Source organism: Alligator mississippiensis, chromosome 1 (assembly GCF_030867095.1).
Source record: "Alligator mississippiensis isolate rAllMis1 chromosome 1, rAllMis1, whole genome shotgun sequence".
In the NCBI taxonomy this organism is placed as follows: domain Eukaryota; kingdom Metazoa; phylum Chordata; order Crocodylia; family Alligatoridae; genus Alligator; species Alligator mississippiensis.
In genome coordinates this window covers 251,242,882-251,269,722 of record NC_081824.1, presented here as the reverse complement: position 1 = coordinate 251,269,722, position 26,841 = coordinate 251,242,882, and the positions used below count along the sequence as shown (strand labels likewise).

Sequence of the window (26,841 nt, the reverse complement as noted above, 5' to 3'; positions counted from 1 at the left end):
GGCTGGAGCCTGAAGGGCCTGGCCTGTGCTGAGAGAGCCCTCAGTGCCAAGCCAGGGCACGGGAAAATGGTAGTGCTGCAGCATGAGGCTCAGGAGGCAGCAGCTGAGAGGAGCTGAGCCCTTGGTGCCCAGAGCGGGGCACAGGGTGGGGATCAACCCAGTGGCATGGGAGAGGCCTGGAGAGGTGCTTCAGTAGAGGAGACCCCATCAAGCTGCGCCCTGACCGCTGCCACCTGAGGGAACATGAGTCATTGGGCCCATGGGTTCCTGGGCTGGGTGAGCAGCCCCCCCCACCTAGTCAAGGCCCTAAGGGGAGGGACCCCTGGCACTTCCTGGGCAGCCCCCAAGGGACCCCATTGGAAGGACAACTATCTCTTGCCATGGGTCAGGGACTATATTAAGGAATAGATGTGATTAAGATTGTTCATGTTTGCGCCTTATATTTTGTAATTGAAATGTTGTATTGTGATGTTGTCAATAGTATTGTTTAGGGTTTGACCTTGGTTATTGGTTTGTGTTCACTGTGTAAATATATGTATATGATATTTAGTTTTATGTTCATGTATATTATAACTTAATAAATTGGATATAGTTAAGAACTTTGGGCTTGGGCTAACTCAACAGAGGAAAGAGGGATCTGCTTGAAATTCTGGCATCCCTCTCACAGCACCCCTTCCTGCCTACCCATCCCATTCAGTTGAGAATAGGGCACACCCTTGGGTGTACCCAGGTTACACTAATACAAGCACTAAAAAAATGCTCAATAACAACTGCGAAGTAGCACCTCGTGTAGATGCGTCCTCTGTGTATGTTTATTGCACTTGGAGTACTAGCAACACCTACAATTAAGGCTACATAAATGTCATTCTAAACTTCAGTTTGGAATTGCTCATAGCCAGATCTGGTAGAAAACTGGTTATTTCCATTCTGCAGGAAATTCCAACATTTCATTTTTTTTTCATTGTGAATCAGAAAAAAAGCTGGGATTTTGAAATTTTGCTAAGCTAGCCCGCCCCCCCCCCCCCCCCCCCCCAAAATCAATTTGAAGCCATCAATGCTTTGTTTTGGTAATGTTGAAACTTTATAACATAAAAAATTAGATATAATGCACATACTATTAAACATGGTATTCAAAATAATAATAATAATATATGGCTATACTATCAGAGTATGACTGAATTGAAATAAAACAATTTCATTTTATCAAAATGAAATGCTTCAATGCTGTTGAAATGAGAAAATCAAAACAATTTATTTAGACTTTACTGACTGAAACTTTCATTAGAGTTGACACGTTACCATGAAACATGTCAGTTTCAATTAAACTGCTTTTTAATGGTAACGCTTCTGCCAAAAAAATAAAAAAAATCAAACGGCATACTCAGAAATATTTACTTACTGAGACTGAAAAAAAAATTTATTTTTTAAAATTTGTAGAAAAACAGTGCTGTGATTTTTGTTTCTGGTTGAACGGGTGGATTGGTTACTTTGTGGGTAATTTTAAAACCACTGGGAATAAAATTTGAATAAAAATATGAAACACATTATTCTTATTTCTTAATGTACTATCGTTGAGCATCCTGGTAAAAACTGGTTTCAATTTTGATGCCTTGGGAACTGTCGAAAATTTTACTAGTGTGATGACACAATTAATTTTTTAGCAAAAGGAACACTTCTTCAGTGACATTCATAAATGAAGAAAGCTATACTATTCGTGTGTCTGCTCTTCCCTTAGGGCTCCAGCCTGCAGTATTTAAATCATTGGGAGATTTGCCTTTGAAATGCCTCAGAGCAGGACAAGACCCTTTACTCCCAGTATCAGCAAGATACCAAGCATATGCTTCATGCACCATGGGTTGTTCCTTTCATTTTATTACTTTGGTTACTCAGAGCATATTCTTGAGTTCCTTGCCAGGTGGTGTCTTTTTGATGTGGGGGCAACATGCACATCTTGTAAGGTACAGCTTGACTGAAGCCAGACTCCTCCTGGAATCACTGAGATGCTTCAGGGCACAAGCACTGAAAGAACTCAGAAGAGCAGGACAAGGTACTCTCTTTACTTCCACGCTCTTTAACTCCCCGGAACAGAGGAGTTTCAAATATAAACTACTGAGCTGGGGCAAAGACGTCTAGGAAACATGATTTAGGTCAAAGAAACATGATGTATGAGAACAGGTTAGAAGAACTGGGATTATTTAACCTGGAGAAGAGAAGACCAAGGGGAGGGGGATTGGATAGTAGTCTTTAAATGCTTGTAGGGTAGTTATAAAAATGATGATGATAAATAATAGCAGGTCCAGGAACAGGTCAAGGGAGTATGGCTTCTCTCACTTTTGCTGTATCACATATGTCCAGGCAGCTCTGGGCTCCTATAGACATATGGGGAGCTGGCTCTGATGCACAGGAAATCCAGAGCATTGCAGCAGACTCGAGTAATTGAGTCTTCTAGAGCATGCACATAAACGTGCTCCAGCAGACTCTGGCGTCACATGTATTAGTGTCTCTGTGCCGAAAAATGGTGGTGGGGTGCTTTGAACTAAAGCTTGTTCAATGAGCTTTAGTTCAAAGTGCCCCGCCACCATTTTTCAGTGTGGAGGATGCTGATACACCTGACACTCAGGTGCTTTTAATTACACAGCTTGCTAATTAAAGCACCCCCCCTGAGCCTCCCAGAGCATGTGTAAAAATACTGAGCTCACTGTCTGGCTAGTGCAGGCTCCTGCAAGAGTAGTGTGAGAGCAGTGAACTCTGAGCACACCAGCTGACTGGAGCAAGGTCTGGCTGGAGACTCTGCTTTCATGTAGTTTAGAGGCCAGGGGGTGAATGCTGCCACTGTTTGTGTTTCCCCTCCCTTCTGCTCCCCACTGAATTCAGCATCGGGGTAAGGAAGGGACAAGTGGTGGTGGCAGTACTCACCCTCTGGGCCATGTGATAGATCCTGTGTCAAGAGCTCACATGTGCTACAGCATAAGGGGATAGACTGTTGCCCCTGGCGATAGACTGTTTTCTGTTGCCACAGGGGATAGGGCAAGGAGAAATGGTCATAACTTGCAGCAAGGGAAATGCAGGTTGGATATTAGGAAGAACTTTCTCACTCTCAGGGTGGTTAAGCATTAGAATAGATTACTTAGAGGTTGTGGTGTCTCCATCCTTGGAAGCTTTCGAGAGCAGCCTAGACAGACAATTGTCTGGGATGATTTTGTCAGGGGTGATCCTGCCCTGAGCAGGGGGTTGGGCAAACCATTATGTGTTTCAGTTTTTCTGTGGCTTCGTTATTTCTGGGATGAATGGGAGCATTAATAAAGCTAGGGCTTTGGTGCTTCTTCTGTAAGGTGATCTTTGCACAGACCACCACCTGACGCCTCACAGAGATTGCTTGAGGGGGGCTTTGGCGTTTAGGGTGAAGGAGCACAGAAAGGTTTGCTTTGAGATGGAGAAAATGAGGCAAACTTCTTTGTTCATGTGTGTACATCGCCATTCAACCTATGCTTAATTAGTGCTGGTTCATTCCAGACCTTCTATGTTCCTGACCTCCTCCTTCCTCTTGTGGTTTCCTGGGAGGCTGAGCAGAAATATTGTTGCTGATGGTAAAATAATTCAGCTCTAGGCCTTCTCCATTTGTGCTTAAGGAAGACAAGATGCTCTGTGTCAAGCTAGTGTAGAAGGCAGGTCCATTCTGCCCAAGTCTCTTGAAGTCCCTGGGAAGAGCTGAAGTGCAGGAGGTATAATTTGTTGAGCAGAAAGGGGCTTCATGAGTGTGTGTGATCTAACAAATTCCCTGCTGTCACAGTGGCAAGGACACCACTTGCATTGGTAGTGTCCTTGTCTCTCCTTCTGTCTTTCTGTGGCACCTTGCAGGATTTGTTTTTTCCTCGTTGGGTGCTTCAGGGCTGTGGAGGGCTGGAGGGGTCAGAGTGGATGTTCTTCTGCATGTTCTGGACCAGTGTTTGCTGCACAGTTGCCTGCATTTGCCTTCCAGTGCTATGCTTCTCAAAGCCACGTGCATTTCCAAGGTCACCATTTCTGTGGATGCAACTGAGGCCTGCAGCACTAAAACCTTTTAATCTCTAAATCTCAACAATGTTTCTCCTGGTAACTGGGAGGAGGAGGGACAGGGGTGATACTTGAGAATAGAATTAAAACTCTCTTCTTGATCTTGGGGTATTTTCCATTGAAGTTCAAAATTGCTAGTGATCGACTTTGCAAGCATACCAGCCTTTCTTGTACACATCTCCAGCTCCATCTTTCTGTCTCCACTATGCACCATACCCTGGCTATCTACTCCAACAAGCCCCCAGGCTACTTCCCTTGTGCTTTCGAGTCCCTTTCCTTTACACCCCAATATATTATTGATTATATTTGGGCCTGGAGTGTTTTTCCCCTTGTTAAGCAGTTTATCACTCTGTCATTTTTTCTGGGTTTTTTTTTTTTCGTTTAAGGGAGGAGGAAGAAATGTATTCTTTTGCTCATAAATCATTTAGGAGGCAGCTGGGCCATTAATGTATATTTTATAGCTTGACAAACAGTGAAGGGGAATGAGAGTCTTATCACAGCCCGGCTGACCTATTCTAATTCCCCGCCTGTAACTCTGAAACCCTGTCCCCCAGTCCTGGGAGTGGAGAGACAGGAGGATGTCTTCTCCCAGAGGGGCTGCTTTGCTGTGTCAGCAATGGCACAGGCTGCTGATTGCACTTGGAGCCAGTCCTCAGCAAGGTGCTTCTCTGCTGAATTGGCTGGGTGAAGAAAATGTTAACAGGGAAATTGGGGGGAAAAAATTGACATGGTTTCATTGCTGTTAGATCTTGGCCAGGGGATTCATTAAGTAAATTCCCAGTCTGTATTGGAAGTTCCAGGAGAATCTATAGCTCTTCCCTTTGCTCTTTCCCTTTGGTCAGATTTCAGCGTGGAAAGTTAGGCTCTGACTGCCTCGGTTTTCCGTGCAGTGTCAGTTGCTTTCATTTGCAGTCCTTCCCAAACTGTTGAAACTTGCTCTGGAGAGCTAGTGTCCCTTCTTCAGGGGAATGCAACCAGGTGTTCCCCTGCTTTTCCCATTATGTGATACTGAAGACCTGAGCATCTCACCCTATATGTCTGCTGCTGTTCTCTGGCCAGTTCTTTGTGGTTCTTCTCTCACCTTGGGGAAACAGTGTCATAAATCTTCATAATAGAGTATTCCCTGTCCTTTTTTGGTATTCTGTGATGAGCAACAAAATTAGTCTCCTAACAGCAGTAAGGTTTAAGTCTTGTCATGGCACCTGATTTGGCATATATTAAAAGAAAGGGCACGCAAACATATCAGAGCCATTGCTTCAGGGTCTCTGCAAACCCAGGCACGTGTTCCCCACATCGTTTACACTTGCTTTGAATTTTCAGTGTTTCCTACACAACCATTACAGCTGGGGACTTGGGGCTTTGTGTTAGTTTTCAATTCAAAATGTAAGCCCTGAAGAGTAACTGAAAGGCCTGTTTCAGTGCTCAGCTAATCTTCACTCTCCTCCAGGGCTGTGCCCCACATTTTGGAAACCCTGGTTCAGGTGTCTCTGGTGGCATGTTGGAGTAGGGAAGGAATGGGCCCCCAATCAACAAATGTACCCAGCTTTGCAAGCCCGTCTCCTCTGCAGTTAGATTGCCTCTGTTTGGCCAGATCCTAACCTCACCTAGGCTCCTTTCTAGGTGAAGCTCACAATTAATCCTGTGTGCACCATGTGCTGATTACCTCTTGTACGAAAATGTGGATAACTGGAAAAGGTGTCACTAACCAAGGCACAGACATTATCTCTTGGAACACCTATGCAGGCATAGATGACACAAAATTCTTAAAAATTATTTGAAACACTTTTCCCACTACACTTGTACAGCCACCTCTGGGGCGGAACATAGCTGCTGAACATATAGCTTTGGAATACAATGGAATATATTCACTATATACTGTTGACATAGTCACTAGAGTGGATTGTAGCTGTTATGTAACATTTAAGGATCACAAGGGAAACCAAGGCATGCAGAGTGTAATTTTCCATGCAAGCTCTGCTGGTCAAATTTCAGGGTAATTAATGGATACGTTTAAAAAAGCCTTGGCTTTTGAATGGGGATTCAGAAACCATCACCTGTAGCAGCAATGTATAGCCTGTTGGGGCAGTGTTAGCTCAGGAGGGAGGCTTCACACCAGTGATGTTGAGACTTCTTTTTTCTTGTGGTGTCCTGTTTTAGTATCAATCATGTCTGACCCCATTTAACTTCTGTGACCCAAGGGGCTCTCCCGCGAAGGTATCATAGCTCTCCCATTTGTCTCTTACTTGATCTGCTATGGGGAGGGATGCAGTGCAGTAGTGACCTGGAACGAGGATATGCCAGGGGAAAGGGCTATTCTGCCCTTCCTCCTCCTCCCTCCCCCGTTCCCCAGCAGGCAAGAGGGAAGAGCAATAGCTGAGTGGGACCCCTCTGTCCTTGCTCATCAGACAAAATAAAGAGAGTCCATTGGGGCAGCTGCTGCTTAGTTCCTCCTCAGCTAGATGCAAGCTGGGAATTCAAGGACTGTCAAATCAGCCCGAAGCAGCCTCCAACCAAGAAAAGTGTTAAACCTCCCATTGTACATACTTGTCCAACCCTATACCATAGAGAGGGGATTATCATATGCCCAAAGGGATTAACATATGCCCCAGAGCACAGGGATTGATTAGTTTTATCCTAGCTAATGTCATTGTAGATGCTATTTTTACTCCTATCAATGTCCCTTCCTATTTTTATAATCTCACTATAATACAGTGCAACTTTCTCTTTGACACCAGCTCACTTAGGAGTTGCACTTAGTGCTGGAGGGAGATGAGGAGACTGTTCCAGTTGTCAGAGGCTGCAAAGGAGAAGGCTTCTATGACATCCATTGGCAAGCTAGGTGAAGGGAAAGAAAAGCAGCTAGTGTTACAGTATGGGGATGGCAAGAGGGGGAGGACAGATATTTTGAGATTGTCTGGAGGGTCCTGAAAAGAAGGCAGGCAAGGTAACATAGGGACATAGGGCTGAAAGAAGCCTCCTGAGCCATTGAGTCTACTGCCCTTCATTTGCAGGCTATTGTTAACCAAAGGAATCCCTCAAACCACCATTTCAAAACCTCACACATAACTACAAGGAATAAAATCTGAAACACCTAGACTCCATCGTGCATCATGAACCCATCTCCAGTCTAAATATTATTGAAAAAATGTAAATGCTATCTTTATTCACTGAATAGCTGTACTTGTGTAATGGCTTTAGAACCTAAGCAATGCCATGCTGGGTCAAATCAATGGTCCATCTAGTTTAGTACCTAGTCTCTGACAGTGGCAAATAGTAGATGTTTTAAAGGGAGAATATATGAATGGGGCATGGCTGGGACAACCCAACGCTTGTCATACCTACCTTGACATCCACCAGCCCTGAATATTGTCTCAAAGTCTTGAAAGAAAAATCATCCATGTAATGGCTTCATCCATAAAGAAACAGATTCCAGAGTTATTTTGCTCAGAAGACTTGATTTATTGGAAAATGGAACACATCCACATAGGAAGCCCATGGGGCCTGGTACATCAGTTCTGCTTGGTATTTGGTTTGGTGTCTGAGATCATGCCAGATGAGGAAATGAGCACTGAGCAAAGAATTCCAACTTTTGTTTAGATCTGATGCTTCCTCATCCTTGCTTTGTGAAGTGTGTAATGGCCACAACTTCCTTTTTGGTGGAAAAATTTTGGAAAAAAACCCTCACGTGTCCAACAGAAGTAAATATGGGATATATTCATTCCCATCTATCTACATGTGCAATTAGCGCATCTGAATAAACTCTGGCGCAGTTCATGCCAGAGTTTATTGTTCCCAGGTGCAGCGTTTACACTTGTGCCCGCAACTGCAACACGCTGAGCTGGGACAGTGCAGCCCCGGCTGGCATGGGGTCTATGGGGTCAGCCTGCCAGCCCAGGGCTGCTCCAACCTAGCTCAGTGTGCTGTGGAGAAGCTGGCTGGGGCAGGAGGGTGCTACAGTGTGGGGCTATCCAGCAGGCAGCCCTGCTCTGTAGCACCCTCGTGCCCCAGACAGCCCCGGCCACCATCTAACTGTGCATTGCCATGGAGCAAATAACTCTGCCATAGGATAATACTTTTGTTGGGCAGTACTATACTATAGTGGAGTTAATTAGTTTACTCTAGCCTAATAGCACTGCTTATGTAGACAGTGATGCTTTACTGCCGAGTGAATTAGTCAACTCTGCAGTAAAGTGCATGTGTAGATGTGCCCTTTGTGTTTTTTAAAAGTCAGATCATGGACAAGGGAAGGAATGAAGCCCATCTTGCAGAGCTGTAAGTTGCAGCATGGGGTGGGGAGATGAACTTCATGTTTTCTCAGCAAGGCAGCTGATTCAAACTGTCCTTGTAACCCTGGAAGAGAGACTAATTTCTACAGAGGGACAAAGGCAGGTATGCTGGCTTAATTCCGTGGCCAGCACCTGAGTCCAGAGCAGGGTGGGTCAGCAGAGCCTTATCATTAGCACGTTATTCCAATGTTGTTATACCTAGCCCAGACATAGGTTATAAATGACAGTAGAGAAAGCACAGGTGAGGTCAGCATAGATGTACAGGTAGTAATTATCTCTAATTAGCTGCACGTGCTTGTTTAACAGGGCAGGTGTCACTACCAGTCAGAACAGATGAGCCATGGTCCAGTGCTGTATGTGGTGCGGGGGAGTTTATTCAGTGGGTTGCAGAATAAGGTGAATGAATGAATAAGATGACTGTTTCTGACTATCTCTAGGTGTGACAGTGCTCATAAGTTTAATTTCTGGTGACTCAGAGAAAAACCCTGAGCTCAGATTCAGCTGCCTACCTTTTCACCTATGCTTTGGTGAGAGCTTGCATCGGGTACAAAGCTTTGGGAAGTCAATATTGGGGCTGCCCTGCTATTTATTCCTATTAGCCCTGCAGAGCCAGAGGAGCTGGATTTTATTCCTTTTGTACCTCATCAGCAGTGTGATTAATTAGAGCATTGCTGAATGCATGAGCCAGAGAGAACCCAGCTGTGGCCTACATCCTATTCAAGAAATAGGGAATGATGGAAACATGTTTCTAGGTGTTTTCATGAATCCCCAGGGCCCAGGTGAGTTTGCCATCTATAAACCATCTACAGCACTCTCTGAGGGGTACCAGCCCCTCTTTCTAGCTCAAATTGCTTGTCACTAGGGCGTCAATATGCTGCTGTGCATTGAAGCAGGCCTGTGACTGGGAAGAGGTAGGAGTTGGGCAGCTTTGTGATTCAGTACAGGTACCCAGACACTGTGGTGACAGAAGTCTTGTGGATACGGTGGATATGCATGGAAGATGGGTGACAGACACATAGGTGTTTCTTGGATGTACTTTGCGTGGTTATCACACTTTGAGAGAGTTCCCTTTACAGCTTTCTTATCCTGATGGCTACTAGGTAACAGAACAAATTTAGATGGTGTGCAAGGGTGCACAGCCCCTCCCCTCCACCCCTCCAGATACCTCAGGGCCAAAACTTGCTGCTGTCTTGCTGTGCACTCACAGAATAGCTTTTATGGGTCCTGAATCTTCTTTCAGTTCTCTAGTGATCCCAAGTCTCAGCATGGCTGCCTAGCCTGGAAACCTCCCATGACTGTCCAGGTCAATATATATAATGTGACAGTCACATGCGTGTTCCATCAGGAAAAAGTGTGGGTCCATCCTGACTCCTCTGTCTTTCTGAGCAATGGCTTTACCTTGGGTCACTCCTTGGACAGGGATATCCTGGGTGAGTCAAACGTTGGACCAGATTTCGGCTGCATTTACCTGTCATAGTTCTGGGCTGAAAAATGGGACTGGTCTGTCATATGCTACCTCAGAATGGTTGGCTGGTTAAATATTACTTCTAGTTTATCAGGCACTGCCATGGAAACCACGCTCAGGAGCTGTCGCACATTTGGTGCCTTAGAAACATGACCAACCACCAGTGAGAATGGCTAAGAGAAGCACCAAAGGCAATTGATGCCCAGCTTTACCCAGGGCAAGTGACAAGTTAAGGACCTGACGTGGCTTCAGTGTTCATTAGGATACTGTGATGGCTTTGTGCATACACTGAGGACCCATTCTGTTAGTGTCTTGATGTCCCTGAGCAGGTCAGGCCCTTGTTTTTGCCTTGGTGAGTTTTACAGAGCAGAAGCAACACTTTCTTCCCAGCACTCAGGAATGACCACCTTTTCTTCTGCTTTCTGCCAACATGATTGCTCCTTCAGAGGCCAGAAAGGATTAGTGGCAGGGACAATGTGCCTCTTGTGTTTTGGCTGTCCTTCCAATGTCATCAGTGCAGGAACAGCAAGTCTCCTTTAGGGGCTTCTTGACTGAATGCTGTGCTAGCAAGTCCTGTAGCCAAGGTACATGCTGCCTATACCACTCTCTCCTCTGCATGGGATTCTCTCATTTTTGAGTGGCAGAGGTAGGGAGGGGATTATGGTTGCTCTGGGCATCAAATCCTTCAGGTATGTCAGCTCACTTGGGGCCTATTGTGTGGGGAGATTACACCTCTGGAGCAGTGGAAACATTTTATTTCAATTTCTCTCCTTTAGCACTGCAGGCAATTATATCTCAGATCATTTCACTGATTGTGGGGCAAGGCTTACAGTTACTTGCTTCTGTTTTCATTGAGGTAAAAGACTGATCTGCAGTTTTTCCCTTGGTTTGTTTGCAATCCCAGAATTTGTCTTTTTTTGAACACTGAAGCTTTATATGGATAATAGCATTCTCCAGGTTGGTACCTGTGTCCTCTGGGCATTCATTGCAAAAGCCAAGGGTGCGAGGCACCTCAAAGGCATCTTCTGCAGTGCTGTGCAACAGAATTTTTTATTCTATTTTCTGAGGCTTTGGCTGTGCTTCAGATACTTCCAGGTACAGCTTGAAGCTTAGCATTCTCCTGCTGCACTTTTCTGCAAGTTCCCATGTTGACCAAGTGAGACTGAAGTGATTCAGTTTAATTTCTCTGTTCCTTCATTTCCCCTATCTGCTTTACTGTGGCTCCTTAGACACCAGAGGCACTTTTACACTGCAGAGCATACCTGTTCTGGGCCCCATATGTGCAAGCCAATGCTTGCCAAACCTGCTTGTAAGCATCCATGCTGCATCTCATGTCCCGGGTGTGGTATTGGATGTGTATGTAGCTTTACTAACACAGCCCAGGGGATTCCCATAAACAGACCTTAATTGCTTAGCACTCCTCCCCCACTACATCCTGGCCATTGCCCAAGCCAGTTTATACTACTGAGTACTGACTGACCTGCTGCTGCTCTAGCTCTAGGTCAGCAAAGCCCCCTAGTAGAAATGCAACATATGTGAGTAGAAACATACTTACACCACCCCTGCAAATGACATTAGCTTAGCTCAGTACTTCTCAGCCTTTTTTAGACTTAAGGCACTCATTGTAAAATGCCAGCTCTTTGTTTTCATTCATTCTTTGACTACAGAAAAATGCTAGAGCAATTATATTGTTGCAAATAACTTAGAAAGACCAAACAGGGCAGCATGTTGTTAACACTGTGGATTCTTGTTTGAAATCATGTATCTTGTGACTCATGTTTGCACAACTAACAGTGTTAACATTGTGTGACACCCCATGGTACCCTTGGGAGGATCTTACAGCACGGCAGGGAACTGTAACATCCTGGATGATAATCAGTCTTAGGCAGTAAAAGCCCTCTTCTGTCACTATAACTGCAGCCAGGCAGAGGCTTTGCCATCAGAGCTACTGGTATGTTGGCTATAGGATGGGAATGACTTATCAGCCCCAGCTGATATTGGGATGCTAGAAAAAAATTGTAGTGTAGAGAACAGGTTTCTGCAGCCTCTGAGATATACCCCATTTTTTGCCTGGCCAATTTTTTCTGATGTTTTCTGTGCTAAGCAGTTTCAGGGAGAAATGCATGTGTGGGACTTAAAGGCAAAGGCTGGCATCACACCACTTCCTTATAACCAGGGAGTCTAAAGCTACCTGTAGGTGTGGGAGCGGGGGGTTGGAGGGGGATGGATCTCATGGATTTCCGCCAGGGGTGGAGCATGTACTATTTTGTATGAGCATTGCATGGAGCCCCTTAGTGGAGAATGAAGGTAGCTGAGTATGCTGTGTGGGAAGCTGAGGCATCCTCTCAAAGATGAAATCAGAATGATCCAGGGCCAACTACTGCTTCGGTTATATGGTCCTGAAATACACATGCTTAATCATTTCAGTTCTGCAATGTCTGAAAAGCTGGTCCTAGCCAAAACACCCTCTTGCCAGCCAGTTCCCAAGAAATAGGTGACACTGAGCATACTTTCTACTTAGCTGCTGCCACTCAGTGTTTCAGGAACAGACCTGAAAGCAGTGAACAGAACCAAAGTGCAGAGCATCGTGTGAATGGACTGTGGGCTTGACATTGGTCTGAGCCAGCCTCACTCCATTGACACCAGTGCAAACGAGGTTTCAGTGTGCGCTTTAGGATCACTGAGGGTCACAGCTAGGAGAAGCTATTGCAGTGCCTGGATTTGGGCAACCATTGCTTACAGCACCAACATGGTTACCTTCTATAGGCAAATCAGCCTTGCTGAATGCTTGAGAATACACTGAGGGAGTCACATAATAAAAGTAGCAAACATGAATGCTGTGTTCCAGTGTTTAATTTGATATATTAAGATGGAATGTGTATGCATATCTATTTGTCTATCCATTGATTTATCAAGAACTAGATACGTGTGTGTGTGTGTGTGTAAAAGTGCTCAGCAACCCTCTCCTCCCTGGTTCAGGGTGCTGGAATTTCACGTGATGGGCACACACATATCGAATTTGCTCATTTAATTCTTTAGGCTGCTTGAAAATCCTGGCCTTAGGATTTAGGTTTAATGTATTACATCACCTACGGCCCCCTGGTTAGGTGACAGTCATGAATTTTGCAGGTCCTAACATCTGAATATTTACATGTTCAATCTTTTATATTATATTAGTGGGGTCTTCATTGTTTCTGTGCTTATATGACTGTGTGTATGTCTGCACACATGCATCTGCATATTTATATGTCTATGTACTGGAGCATGTGTATCAGTGTATATGTTTAGGACTGGAGGTGTGCCTGTGTTTGTGGCTCTGTGTGTGTGCCTGTAGCTGTGTCTTTGTGCATGTTCCTCCATATGTGTGTTTATACATATTTGTTATATTTAGTAGTCTGAGATGTAAATAAATGGGGCCTTATAGAATGAGGAGCCTGTAAAGAGCATTTGATCTTGGCTACTTTCTCATGGTGTTGTTGTTGGGTGGTTTCCCTGGCAGAAGAGTCATTTTATAGTAATGACCCTTGGTGCTGTGTGTGTGAATGCATGCACATGCATAGGTGTCTCCTTATCTGCACTGGTGCAGAATTCCTGCCTACATGCACTCTCCTGACTCCGCTGTTGCCTTTTCTAAGTTCACTTGGCAGAGTCCGCTGTGTGTCTTCCTCACCTGGAGCTCTTCAGGTGCCACTTATCTTAGCTGGGTGGTCTTTGTCTTTTGATGGCCTGCTGCATCACACGCACTCTGGGGCCATAGAGCAGCACACAGCCTTGGAATACGTGGGGCAATGGGAGCACCTGAAATGTGGGCCAAGGGAGCAGAGGAAAAGAAATGAGATACTGGGTGGCTCAGTAAAAGGAGTAGGCATTGTGCAATACCAGGGATTTGAAGGAATACAGGCCTCGAACGGGCCTCCTGGGCTATCAGGTCCCATCTTCTGTTAATTGACTCAAGGAAATCCCCACAATCACCTTTTCAGATCCTCAGGCACAGCAGCAAGGCATAAGACCAGACATGCAAAGCATGCTTGCAGTATGTCATAGAGAAAAGCAGGGAGAGGGAGTGCATATTTTACCTCCAAGGGCTAAAATGCCCCACAGACAGGTGAAATGGGTTTGGGACTCAGATGTTCCTCCATGTCCTGTCCAACAAGCACTGCACATAGTTGTCATGGAGAAGCCAGAAGCACAAGATTGACTTATTTGGAAGAGGGATTAAAGGCTTCTGCGTATGGAATAGCAGGACCATGTTTGAAGGGCAGCAGGGAGAGAGGCACTAGAAGAGCTGTGGGCAATTGCAGACATAGGAATGAAAAGGAATCCTGTGTCTCCTGCTACATACAGAGAAAATACTTCCTGGCTGCTGTGGTAACAGTGTGCGCAGTGGTTGCTTTGCTGTCCATTTTTGTGGCCACTATACTAAATCAGGCTCAGATTCAGAAGTGGATGAATAACACACCTACTTTCTGTTTTGTATATTGCTCCAAAATTCATTTGGAAATTCTCAAATATATACATCCCTTGCTATTATCTTTACATTTCTTAAGGAAACACATTCTGTATGGGATATTTATTTTAGGTTTTGATTTTGATTTTCAGATTGTTTGTAAACAGTTTATTGCAAAGATTACCAATCACACCATACTAGTAAGTTACACTAATGGTAGGATCCCTGACTAGATAACTTGTATAACTAAACCTGCAGCATGAATTGTGAACTGTGAAATTTCCAACATTTCCCATCGGCAGATGTGTTGGATTCAAATTAAATCTTTTTTAAACTGAGTTACTCTGACAAAATTCAAGCATTCAAATGGCTGCAGAAAGCAAACATGGAAGAGCTGTGAACATAATTGACTCTATTCCCTTTCAGATCTAAACTAATATCTGTGGACTATTCCCACCCCCCGCACCTTCCCCTCTTTCTCCTAGCCTCATGAATATTGTCTTAACAGACTACAGTGGGTATCAAAAAAACCTGCCTTCCCTTACTAGAGCCTTTCACAGGCAGTAGTTGTTTTCCTGCAACAGCTTATCGAGGGAAAGATCTAGTCCCTATTGCTCAGCAGGTGGATGATGGTGAGTTAGCTCAGTATTTACTTCCATGTAGCCTTCAGAGTTTGGCCACATGCAGGACATCAGCTAAGTCCAGCCTTGGTGCATCAGAGCACAGATCACTCCAGTCAGGGTTATATGCAACAGGTGCTTTCTTGGGGCCGGCTTGTATAATGGCTACTACTGCTATCTGGCCATTCACAAAGAAGCTAAGAGTCCAGAAGTAATCCATCTTGTTTACCACTTTAAGAAGTATAAGGCAGACACCTTTTATTAAATTCATTCTTACTTCCAGCTATTCACAGTTTACTTCAACTTATTGCTGGCAACCCCAGATATTGGGTGGATTAAGCTTAAACCAGTCACTTTTCCTAGAGAGACTTCCAGTTCTCTCACACATTAGAACAGGGTCTGGTTGGACTGTGGAATTCTTGTTTCCATGGGAAATTCCACAGTTCGTTTTAAGAAAACCCCCAAATCAGATATAAAAGAGTATAAAAGGGTACCCTGAAATTGAAGTTTTGAACAAGTAAAAATGACATTTCATTCTAACCATGTTGACACATCTACAAGGCTCCCAGAGTTGCTTGGAGTCCTGAGAACTAGGTAAGCAGAGACTGAAACGCAGGTGGTCGAGATGCTGTGAGCCCTGGGAACCCCAGCTTTGGAGCAGTCCACCTGGCAGGCAGCCCTAAAGCTGGGATCCAGAGAAGCTCTGCCTGATGGGCTGCCCTGAAGCCAGTAACTAGAAGTCCTGGGCTACAGAGCAGCTCTTAGCCTGGGGACTTTGGGAGTTAGCCCACCACCAGCTCCTCACCAGTCCACTGGTCAGGCTGTCAAGGACCCTGGTTGGTCAACGCTAGCCTGAAACCAGGCAGGTTTCCAGCAGAAGCCCACCTCTTTTCTGTCTGAATCTAGTAGAATCATGTTCTCAGAAAGCATTTCCATTTCAATGACCCAGCATTTTCTGACAGAAAAATATTCCATCAGATAATTTCCTACACTCTCTATTTAGGACAGCAAGGTGACAAGACTATCTACACTTTGGTGACATACAGCTGGGTGGTGTTTGCATACTGATATCATCTGATTACCAATAGCAACTTGCAGTCTCCTCTGGAGGCCTCACACTTACGGTAAAAAAGAAAGGATCTAATTGACTTTTAAAATGATACAAGACGTTGGTTCTGGCTCCACCTGCAGATGTTGTGAGAGGAGAAGAAAGGTTAAAAAAATATATCTAATGCTTCCAGAAATGCTTGCAGTGTTTCCTTATTAAATTTCTTATGTCAAAGGGTTCAGCTGTACAAAATGAAATATTTTCCCACATGATTTGCAACTCAAGGGATGCATCTCCACATGCAGGGGTGTGTGATTGCTGTGGCAAAAATAGCAGTGGCACAAATTTGCGCCACTGCTTTTTGCCTCTGTGCACGTCCCTCCATGTGGGGTTGGTGCAGGGCAAATTGCCCCAGGTGGAGTAGGGGAGGCTGGGGCCAGCACCTGTGCTGGCCCCAGCAGCCTTACCTGAGGTCCTGAGGGCCACCTGGGGTAGCAGCAGCAGTGATCTGGCCACTCAGATCCTGGCTGACAGTTAGAGTGAGGCTCTGGCTGGCCAGGCTACCTTTCTGGTGGCACACTTGGCTGCCACGTGTGCTGCACCACTTTTTTCAGCTCTGTTTTTTTTTTTGACCCCAGGATGTCCGTATTTTTTGACCCCAGGATGTCCGCATGTGGTTTGCAGTGTTGCAAACTGCACATGTGTGTTCGTGGGGACACAGCCAAGCAGTGCCATGTTGAGATAGTGCATGACAGGAGACAACGGGTGCATCCCCATGAGCACACACATGCAGTTTGTGGAGCCTCAAAGCAGTTTGAGATGCTGCAAATCATGCGCGGCATGTGCACCCATTTGCCACGTTGCTAATTAGCAGTGCGGCCATTGTTTTTGACACTGGGAGATCCGGTCTATGGCAGCTGTGTGCACCGCCAGAAAGGGAGCCTGGCTGGCCAGAGCCACAGACTGACTGCCAGTCAGGCTCCAAGAGGCCAGATTACTACCATTGTTGCCCTGGGAGGTCCCCAGGACCTCCTCTACCCAACCTGGGACAATTTGCCCCACACCAACCCCATGTGCAGCGGTTTTTGCATCTGCAGTGCAGTGGCAAAAAGCAGTGGCACAAAGTTGTGCTGGTGCTATTTTTGCCTTGGCATCCATGCACCCCTGCATCTGGGGACGTGCCCAAAGTGACAAGGAGAACAAGTAGGACTGAGTAAAGCCACTTTTGCTGTTGAGCCTGAATGATGGGAGGGAAGAGTCAACAGGATTACAGATAGAAAATAAATTAGATTTGATCTGTTCTTTCAATATCAAATGTCATTATAATCAGAGAACAAAATTTGGGGATGATGCCTAATCCTTTAAATATAAAATATCCCTAAACTTTCATATTCAAATTGGATTTTGTTGTGAAAAAGAACTGAAAAATGATTGAGTCTCCTTTAATGAAAGTTGTTGCTCTTGTCTACCTGCTTGTTAAAACTTGTGCATCTGATTCCTCTTTTTGGTGGAAGAAGCTGCCATGTATCTTTGGGTAGACCTTAAACTACTGCTCACTAATTACAGCTCAGCTTCTCTGGAAGGTTTTTCCTCATAGCCAAAATGGCCTCCATTGTTTCAAAGCAGCTAAAGCCAAAGCTCCCTCAATTAAGATGATTGCCCATTTCCATTTGCCTTTTTTATAAGAGGTCTGGGTGAGAATGGCTGGACAATCCAGAGCATGGAGAGAAAGGGTGGAGTGGCGAATGTTATCTGTTTTGGCATGTGGTGGGGAATGCCAGTGGCACAAAGCACAAATATACAGTGCTACCTGAATAAAGGGCATAGCAAGAGTCCAGGGAAAAGGATAAAAACTTAAGCATGGTTCCCCTTTCTCAACAGGTCTGGTGAGCTCTCTCGAAGTGTCAGTAAGTTCCAGGAGTATCCAGGTTGCTCGAGGGCAGACAGTAATCCTGCCCTGCACCTTTACCACTAGCGCTGCCCTCACAAACCTGAATGTCATCTGGATGGTGATCCCACTCTCCAATGCCAACCAGCCTGAGCAGGTATCAGTGCTTCTTGGAATTCACAGGTGTTATGTGTGTGTCTCCTTTCCCGTGCCCCATCCTCAGAGTGGTATGTGAACACATTTTCCTGCAGTAACTGGACTTTTTGCTGTAGGGGTGTCACCAACTTGGGACATGGTTTAGAGCAATTCCTGTAACTAAGCATTCTTGCTCTGGAAGGGTTAGCAGTAGAAGATAAAGGTGCAAGAGGCCAGGTCTGAGGTTCATGGCCAGAATTGATCATGCCTTCTTTGTAGGCCCATTGACTTCTGTTGCCTTTTGGAACTGATACTGCCTCAGTCCTTGAATATCTCCCTGTGCCCCAGCATGTCTTCTGCTGTTGTGTGCGCTCTGAGTACCTTACCCCTACTGTGTGTTTATCATTCTCTCTCCGCTTCCACCTTTGGCAAGCATGGTACAACCTGTGTCCTCAGCTGTCTTGGTTGGACTTATGCACTGGTCTGGCATAGTGTCAGCTGAGCTGGTTGGTTACTCCACAAGATACGATGGGGCATGGGGAGGCCTTTGGGCCCTGTAGCAAGTCCTGACCCCCAAAGGCAGCTGTGATGTCCATTGGTGGCCAGACGGTCCCTGCTTTACCTCTCTTGTTCGTATTGCTTGCCATGCCTTGATAGATATTCTCGTCCTTTAGGGAGACTGCCCTCAGGGCCCTGGAGTGAGCCCCAGTCCACCTCTTTCTCTGCTTGTCATGCCTGGCTGGCACCAGCCTTGCCCTCAGGTACTAACCTGCCTTCAGGGCATTAATCACGGCTTCCAGCCTCCCGCAAAGCTATGCCCATGCCTCACGGGTGTTACTCTCAAACCAAGTACCAGCCTGCACAGGCTTCAGCCCTCTTGACTTTGGCCCAATAGTTGCTCTACCTATGGAGTCCTAAGCATAGGTCTACTTGCTCTGGCCTGGTTTCTGAGTCCCAGACTCTTCTTAATTGGGCCTTACTCTCAAGGTGCAGACTCTGGCCCTCTTGGCTTTCATCTACCCACTGTCTCTTCCTTGGGGCTCAGACTCTGGTCCTCTTGACGTCAACCTAGCGCTGTCTCCTCCTCTCTGGGCTCAGAACCCACAGTGCTTCTTCCTAGGCACCCCTGTGCAGCCTTCAGTCCTTCCCTACATCCATAATCCAGTCCTGTAGTCTAAACTACAACACAAATTCAAACAACCATTTCCAGATAAAAGACTCAAAGCCCCCTCTGGGTCACCATGCTGCTGCAGAAGCATCCTCCTCACTCACTTCCTCTCTTAGCCCTGGGAATACCTGACCTGGCCTGCAGCTCCCACTCCTTGCCAGCCTGAACTGGCAGGAACAATTTCCCTCATAAAGTTCAGGGCTGCACTGCCCCTGTGTCTCAGGAACCTAATCTTATATCCCCTGAGATCCTCTCCTTCTAGCCAGGTGCTCTCTTGTCTGACCATAGGTGTGTCCTCTCAGCCTCCAGAGCAGCCTACTGCTGTTTCTCTGGCTAAGCTGCATTTGTCCCCTTGCTGCCTACCTAGGGCTCTTCCCTACTGTCTTATTGTTGGGTAGCTAGCCTTGCAGTTAGCCTGTGCAGGCTATAGGCCCTTGGCTGCCTACTCTCCTGTAGCTGGCCCATGTTCGGCTGCCTGCAAACCCTTTTGCTGCAATCTCTCTCAAGTAACAGGAGCATCTGGCCCCCTGTTACAGGCCCTGCTTTGAGTACTCCGTGGTGTGGGATGGTGTGGGGGGATGCTGAGAAGAATTTGGAGGATCTGGAAGCAGCCGAAAGCTGAGATAGAAAGGATGATTAGCCCCTTAATATTAGGGTTTTTGCATCATCTCCCTCAGAATACTTCCTGAAAGATGGACTTTCTCATGGACCCTTCCTCTCTCCTAACACCCCACTACTTGTTGGTCAGGATATTTCCTAGCAGTGAACATCAGGAAGGCCTTGGTGTACCCACAGTGGCCCACAAACCATCCTTGGAGAACCTTTGAACTGTATTTTCAATTTGTACTGGTAGGGAGTACAAAAAACATGGTATTGATTGTAATGAGGCCCCATCCCAAATATTTTTATCACAGGGCTGTCCTTTCTTTGAGAAAACTCTGCTACCAGGATACATCTGCTTTGGGTTATTGTAAAAGTTTTACATGGGTCCCTTAGAAATTGGTCCTTTCTGCATTGTCTCCTTTTGTCACACGTGCTTGGTTTGCTTATGAACATCAGAGATTCCTTGAAATGTCCAATCTTTCTTTCTTTCTTTCTTTCTTTCTTAGGTTATTCTCTACCAAGGCGGACAGATCTTTGGTGGTGCACCCCAGTTCTATGGGCGAGTGGGATTTGCAGTGACAATGCCAACCACTAGTGCCTCCATCTTCATCAACAACACCCAGCTTTCGGACACTGGCACCTACCAGTGCTTGGTCAACAACCTTCCAGACCGAGGTGGCAGGAACATTGGAGTGATTGGACTCACTGTCTTGGGTGTGTGCATTGGGAATGGGAGGGAATGTAGGACTGCTCTCTTTGGGGTGGGGCATTTTAAAGAGATGTAGTTGCATATGTATTGGAGAGCAAGACTACCTGGGAGTATGTTGTAGTTCAAGGGAAACACAGGGAGGGAAGTTGTGAGGTAGGGCTGGTGGGCATCAGGTGGGTATTCTGGGAATATGGGAATGTATTTTCTGGGTGTGTGCATGTGATAGAGAAAGGGCTCTTAAGGCAGGAGGGTGAGGCAGTTTGAGGACTGTGTTATGACTGAAACAAATATAGGCATTTTGCAGGGCAGGGAGAGGGGGTGTTGTAGGAAAGGGGCCACGGGGGTCCCCTATGTAGTACCCAGGAGAATGAAATGGAGCTTTGGCTTTTGATTCTGGTTTCCTTTCCCCAAAAGTCTCCAGTTTGGGACATTTCATAGGAAGCAATAGATTACCCAATACTATCCCATATTGTTCCCTTGGGAGACATGTTTTACCTGTCATCTGCCTAGAGCCAATTTACACCATTGAGCTTGTGAACATAATGATAATCCTTACTATGCTTATTCCAGCTAGGCAGCTGCAGGTGTTTATTTTCCCAGGAAACATCCACTGCAGAGTAGCTGTGTGAAGATCAGCAGTGGAGGACTTCCTTTTTGAATGCCAAAATTGGGGCTTCTTTGTCTGTTTTTTCAAACTCCTTTCCCATTCCTGGTCTGCCCTTTCACTTGCTTACAGCTGATGGCCACACCAGGGGTCTCACTCTCCCTAGAACAGGCACACATCCACAGGTGCTGGGCATGTACAAAGAAACCTTCCCTTCTGTTGGCTGCACTTCCTGGTGTGCTATTACTTTTCCCTCTTCTCTCATTGTAGTTCCTCCTTCTGCCCCGCTCTGCAGAATTCAGGGCTCCCTGGATGTCGGCAGTGATATCACCCTGACTTGCAGCTCAGAAGAAGGCATCCCCCGGCCAACATACCTCTGGGAGAAGATGAACAACATTCCCAAGCTGCCTCCGACAGCCACACAAGGTGCTTACCCTGCTGTTTATCCTCCTTTTCCCAAAGGCAGCTGTTTTGATTTTCCTTTGAGATTGCAGCAATGATGCTGCTTTTTGAGTTAGCCTTGAGTCATCGCTGCAGTCAGTTATTTCTAATGTCAGTACACTGTGGAGGAAAATGCCCCTAATTGGTTGGATGCCCCTAGTGGCCATGCTCATTGCAATGTTTCTTGATAGAAAGAATTCCTCAAGGCCTACAAGTGCTTGGGGAGTATTGTAACCCTGCTGAAATATTCACAGGTGACTCCTGATTTTGCTGGCTTACAAAGAAATGTGCATTTTAAAACACACCAGAAAAGCCCCAAAAATAGAGAGCACCTAAAACCAAAGGTGGGGTCAGCCAAAGAACCCCACAACCATTCTGCTTGAGGACAAAACACAATGCCATATTTGAAGGTTTGATAGATTTTATGCTGTGGGAGGAGCCATGTTCTAGATGTGAAGTAAAACCAGGAAAGGCTCTGACTACATATGGAAGATCCCACCTTCCCCTGGGGAATATTTAGGAGTTAGTCTTGATGGGGTGGCCACATGGTGACTCACTGATATTTATTCTTGTCTTCTAAATTATCCATGTTTTAACTGGCTATGGTATTCTAAATCTTTATATAAATCAGGAGGAGCAAACACTGGTAGAGCTGTTTGGGGAGCCCAGGGCTGGAATAGCAGAGGGTGCTGCAGGGCAGGAGTGAGTTTTATAGGTGGAGCTGCATGCAGAATGCTGCACACTCTTTGCCTGCACTTTGCCTGGCTTGCTTCTTTTGCACAGTGCGATCAGCCCCAAGCTTTCATTCACAGAAATTCATCTATAAAAAAAAGAAACATCTACTGTAAGCTCCTTAAGACCTAATCTTGTGTGAGAGAGATTCTTCCCATCTCAAGGTTATCCCCTAATTTTTATTATCTCGTAAGAGCCTCACACTAGACTTTTCTGTTCACTGGATTTGCCTTTTTGAGGTTTTCTGGGGTGGATTAAACTCTTTTCTCTTTGTCTGTCTAGACCAAGTTCAGGGCACAGTCACCCTCCGAAATATCAGCACTGTGTCATCAGGTCTTTACCAGTGCGTGGCTTCTAATGCCATTGGAACCAGCACCTGCCTTCTAGACCTGCAGGTCATTGCCCGTAAGTACATAATAAAGGGAGGTGTGGCCATGTGACTGCACTCTGCTAGAGCAACTTCTGTAATCAAAGACCTCCTGAATTATTGTGCGCCTCTGTATCCTGAGAGCCTTGTGCCCAGGACTGAGGATCCCACTGCTTCTTGGCCACCCTCCTCGTTGGTAGTTTCAGATGCTTATATACAGTTGTATCCTAATCCTGATTTCTATCCTCTCTGTTTGCCATCCCCTGCAGCCCATCCCCGGAGTATGGGCCTGATAGCTGGAGCTGTTGCCGCAGGAGCAGTGGTCCTCATGATCTGTATTGTCTTGGTGGCTGTGGCACTGTTTTATTGGAAGAACAAACACAAGGAGGAAGAAGAGGAAGAGATTCCCAATGAAATAAGGTGGGGCTCAGGCTGTCAGCTTCCCCCCTGCTCATGGTCACTGGGGTCGCTGGGATTGCTTAGAGAGCCTGAGTCAAAGTTGTTATGTCCAGAAAATGGAGGATGATGATTGAAGGGTGGTGAAGGAGTTTTGCAGGGGTGGAGAAAGATCTTTATCTGCTCCTTAGCAAGGGGCCATGGGTTGGTTGCAGGCAGCTGTTGCTACTTGGGAAAGGCTTCAAAGCTGAAGGGATGAACATAGATCTAAAATGGAAGAGGCATTAATGTAGTCCATAGAACCAAGCAGCAATGATCACAGACTTCCGGGGAGAGACATGGTTCAGTGTTGTAGCTCTGGCCCTACTTTGCCTTCTCAATGAACATGTCAGTGACGTACAGAGGGTTGGCAGATGAGATAGTTAGCGTGCACTATGATAAGTGTTACGGGGGGAGGGGGATGTGAATGGGCTAGGCTGGTGCCACTGCACACCTGTAACAACTAAAGCCATCCCATGCTGTTTGGAGAGAGAAAAGGGGTGTCAGGGGAAAGCACAGTTTTCAGACACAGCCCCACTTTCCTTCTCTCTCTGTCTCTGTAGGGAGGATGACCTGCCACCCAAATGTTCTTCAACCACAAAAGCGTTCCATGCTGATGCATCCTCTTCAGAGAATGACACGCTCACCTCATCCAACACCTACAACAGCCGATACTGGAATGATCCAAAAGCCAACCATGCCACGGACTCTTTCACCCGCTTCAGCAACAGCAACGATGTACGCCAGTCCTTCTCCCGTTCTGGAAGCACCAACGTCCGCCCTGTCTATGCCAATGGAGGTCACCCCTCTCCAGCTCCAACCAAGACACTGGTGGTGACAGCCAACACGGCACCATCCCCACAAGAAATGGCCAGGAGCAATGGCTCAGTCAGCAGGAAGCAGAGGCCTCAGCATACGCACTCTTATGCCGTGAGCCAGGCAACGCTAGAGCGGATAGGGGCTGTGCCAGTCATGGTGCCGGCTCAGAGCCGAGCAGGTTCCCTGGTGTAGGATATGAGGGTGGGTGTCAGGAAAGCAAGAAACTACTGTATCAGGTGGGGCCAAGATCTGGCCAAGAGACCCTCCTCCTCCCTGAAATGCAATGAAGGGGGAAGCTCACCTCTCCCTGGTAGCCTCCCCTCTGCCCACTAGACTGTGTAACTTGTCAGTGTGATGGCCCCTTCCTCACCACTCTGCCCTGGGGCATGGATGCTCCTCCATGCCGGTGGATCTCACAGATGTGCCAAGGCCATGGGGAGGGCCCCATGGGGTGTCAGCACAGTCACCCGGATTGCCAGACCCTCGTTGCAATGCACTTTGGTCTCTAATCTCTGCCCGATGTGGGGTTCGGGAGGGTTTATTTTTTTTCCGTTTTGCTATTTTATTTTCAAGAGGACGACAGGCTAGGCAGGGGTCTATGAGGAGAGCAAGGGAAGGCAGGGGCTTCAGAGGGAGGACACATCAGCCCTGGATAGCATGCCCTCACACCTGCCATCAGCCTCAGAGGAGATGGTGGAACCAGGGTGACGACTGAAGAGAACATGGGCCATAACAGATCAATTGTGAAAGGACAAGGCAGAGACAAAACCACCCACCAGGCCAAGGGGGCGGTGCCAGGGAATGGCCTTGGAAGTCTTTTTTAATGAATTTATCTCCCTTTCCTCCCTACCCCTTGTCTCCTTCACACTGGACATTTTCCTGCACTAGCTCGGGATGCTTCCAGAGCCTCCTTCACCTCCATGGAAACCACCTCCCTCTAGGCAACTTTCCCTCAGAAGCTGCTTGGAAAGAGGACATGCTATGACTGTGGGATGTTTTTCTTTTTCTTTTCTAGCAGCATAGGATTGGGTGGGGTGGGGGAGCAGCAGGCAGCGCCCGAGAAGCTGGCCTTGAAGCTCCCAGTGCTGGTGGGCTGTTCTGTTTGTGGGCACGTGGCTTCAAATCTCAGAGCTGGGCTTTGCTTTGGCATTTGCATGGCAGGTTCTCCCTACAGGGTTGTTTGGGGCTGGCCTGCATGGCCGCAGCACAGTTTGTGTTATGCGCAGGGCCCTCATGTTGAGGCTCCATATTTATTCCTCCCTTACAGGGTAGAGGGTTGGTTTTTAAAGACCTTTCCTTAGAAGGAGTGAAATCAGGGGCCTAGCAGCCATGAGGCATTTGTACTGTCTTTCTGACTCCCACCAGGTGCTCTGGCCAGGTCTCTGTGGCACCTCACACTGGCGGATGCATACAGGGCTTGGATGCCTCTGTGCTGCAACTGCTCACATACAGCCAGGTTTTTCTCTTGCAACTAAATAGCCTTAATCAAAGCTGAGGGTCCAAACTGTTTAAAGGACCTGATGCCACAAAGGGGCCGGAGTCTGAGGGGCTGGGTCCCAAAACCTCAAGGAGGCTGGTCCGAGTAGCTCCAACTCAGTGGTTGCGTGCGCTTCATTCATATATGTTCACTCAAGGGGAATGCCTCCCTCAGAGCTTCCCTTTCCATTTGGGAAGGGGGAAGGTGGTCCTCACCCCTGAACCCTCTGTGGAAAAGGTGTGGCTGGAAATCAATCATCAACATCCTTTTATCCTCCCCAGCAATGCTTTACCTTCCATCCCAGCACAGACCCTGCTGGGGGGAAAGGCTTTCTGTCCAGACTGCACCTTTCCTGTCCACGCAGACACGGTGGGGTGAGTCTCCTGGAACGTCTCTTCCAGGAGGAACATGGATGTTGTGGGGAGGGCCTCACTGGTTTGAAGCTTGGCTGAGATTCTGTGCCTTCTTTGCTTAAAATAGCCGTACATCCCCACTCCCCTCACATGCAACTCAGTCCTCAGAGAATGCAAATCTCCCAGCGTACCAGGCAGGTGGTGGCCATGTTTAATACATCTTTCACAGAGAGCAGTCTCTTTCCTCATGCACCGTCTGTCTCTCCCATCATGGCTTGGAAGGAGGGAAGCGGATTGCAAAACCCTATGTTGAAAATAGGCCAACAAATTCTCTCTGCTTTTTTTAACAGCTCCTCCATGACACTTAAAGGGATGCTGTCCCTGGCAGCCCCTAGCCAGGGCTGAGGCAGCTCTTCCGATTATACTCATTATGAGACTGTTTGCTCCCTTTCTTTGTTCTTTCTAATTGTGTAAAATTCAATAAAACTTTATTCATATAAAAGGAGCCATTTTCACTGGCTGCTCTTTCCTTTTCTTTTTTGCCTAGTTCTAAAAAAATGGTGACAGAGTGGTTATGAGGTCTTGTTAGGACTCCAGAAGTGTGAGTTCATACTCTGCTCTGAACTCATACCAAAGGCTGTCCCTAATTGACAAGCTGTATTTTGGCATCTGGTCACTGGGGCAGGGGAGTCAAAGGTGGCTGGACTAGATACTGGCGATATCACGCCTTTATGTGTTGTTGGCTGCAGAAACTGGTATGCTTCAGCCCCAATAGACTGTGAGGCTCAGGTAGACCCTTGGCTCAGCTATAAATTTCTGGAAGTCATCATTGTTGAAGCTTTCTCTTAAAGGTGACCTACAGAGAGCAGGGACCCTCTCAACAATTATTTACTTCTATTAAAGCATTTATGTGGTAGTAAACACTATAGCAAACGTTGCAAAATGGGTTCAATTGTAACTTCCTGTTTTTTGTCACTCCCCAAGAAATTCATCTTTGGGATATAATCATACAGAGTGGCTTGTGCTTGCCAACACGTTCTCTCTGTCTCCTTCTGTCTCTCTCTCTGTCTCCCTCTCTGTCTCTAGCTGAGTTTTGGTCTGAGGAAAATGGCTTGTGCCTTTTCTGAGTTCTGTGCTGATGGAGAAATGGTTTTAGAAAATGCCCCACTATTTCCTCGCCCTGAGGGGTGC

General features: G+C 46.6%; 1 protein-coding gene across 3 annotated transcripts in view; it reads left to right on the top strand.

Annotated features, from left to right (window-relative positions):
• IGSF11 (immunoglobulin superfamily member 11) overlaps positions 1-26,155 on the top strand; it is a 149,607-nt gene extending 123,452 nt beyond the window's left edge. For 2 of the 3 annotated variants that reach the window (XM_059720474.1, XM_059720475.1), the window contains exons 2-7: positions 17,801-17,964; positions 20,220-20,427; positions 21,297-21,452; positions 22,482-22,604; positions 22,836-22,986; positions 23,565-26,155. In XM_059720474.1, the coding sequence (XP_059576457.1) occupies positions 17,801-17,964; positions 20,220-20,427; positions 21,297-21,452; positions 22,482-22,604; positions 22,836-22,986; positions 23,565-24,012 (1,250 nt within the window). In that variant the 3' untranslated portion in view covers positions 24,013-26,155. Of the gene's footprint in view, positions 1-15,880; positions 15,996-17,800; positions 17,965-20,219; positions 20,428-21,296; positions 21,453-22,481; positions 22,605-22,835; positions 22,987-23,564 lie in introns of those variants that run through there. The other variant, XM_019476011.2, reaches the window with a different exon arrangement.
• Positions 26,156-26,841: the final 686 nt, after the last annotated feature.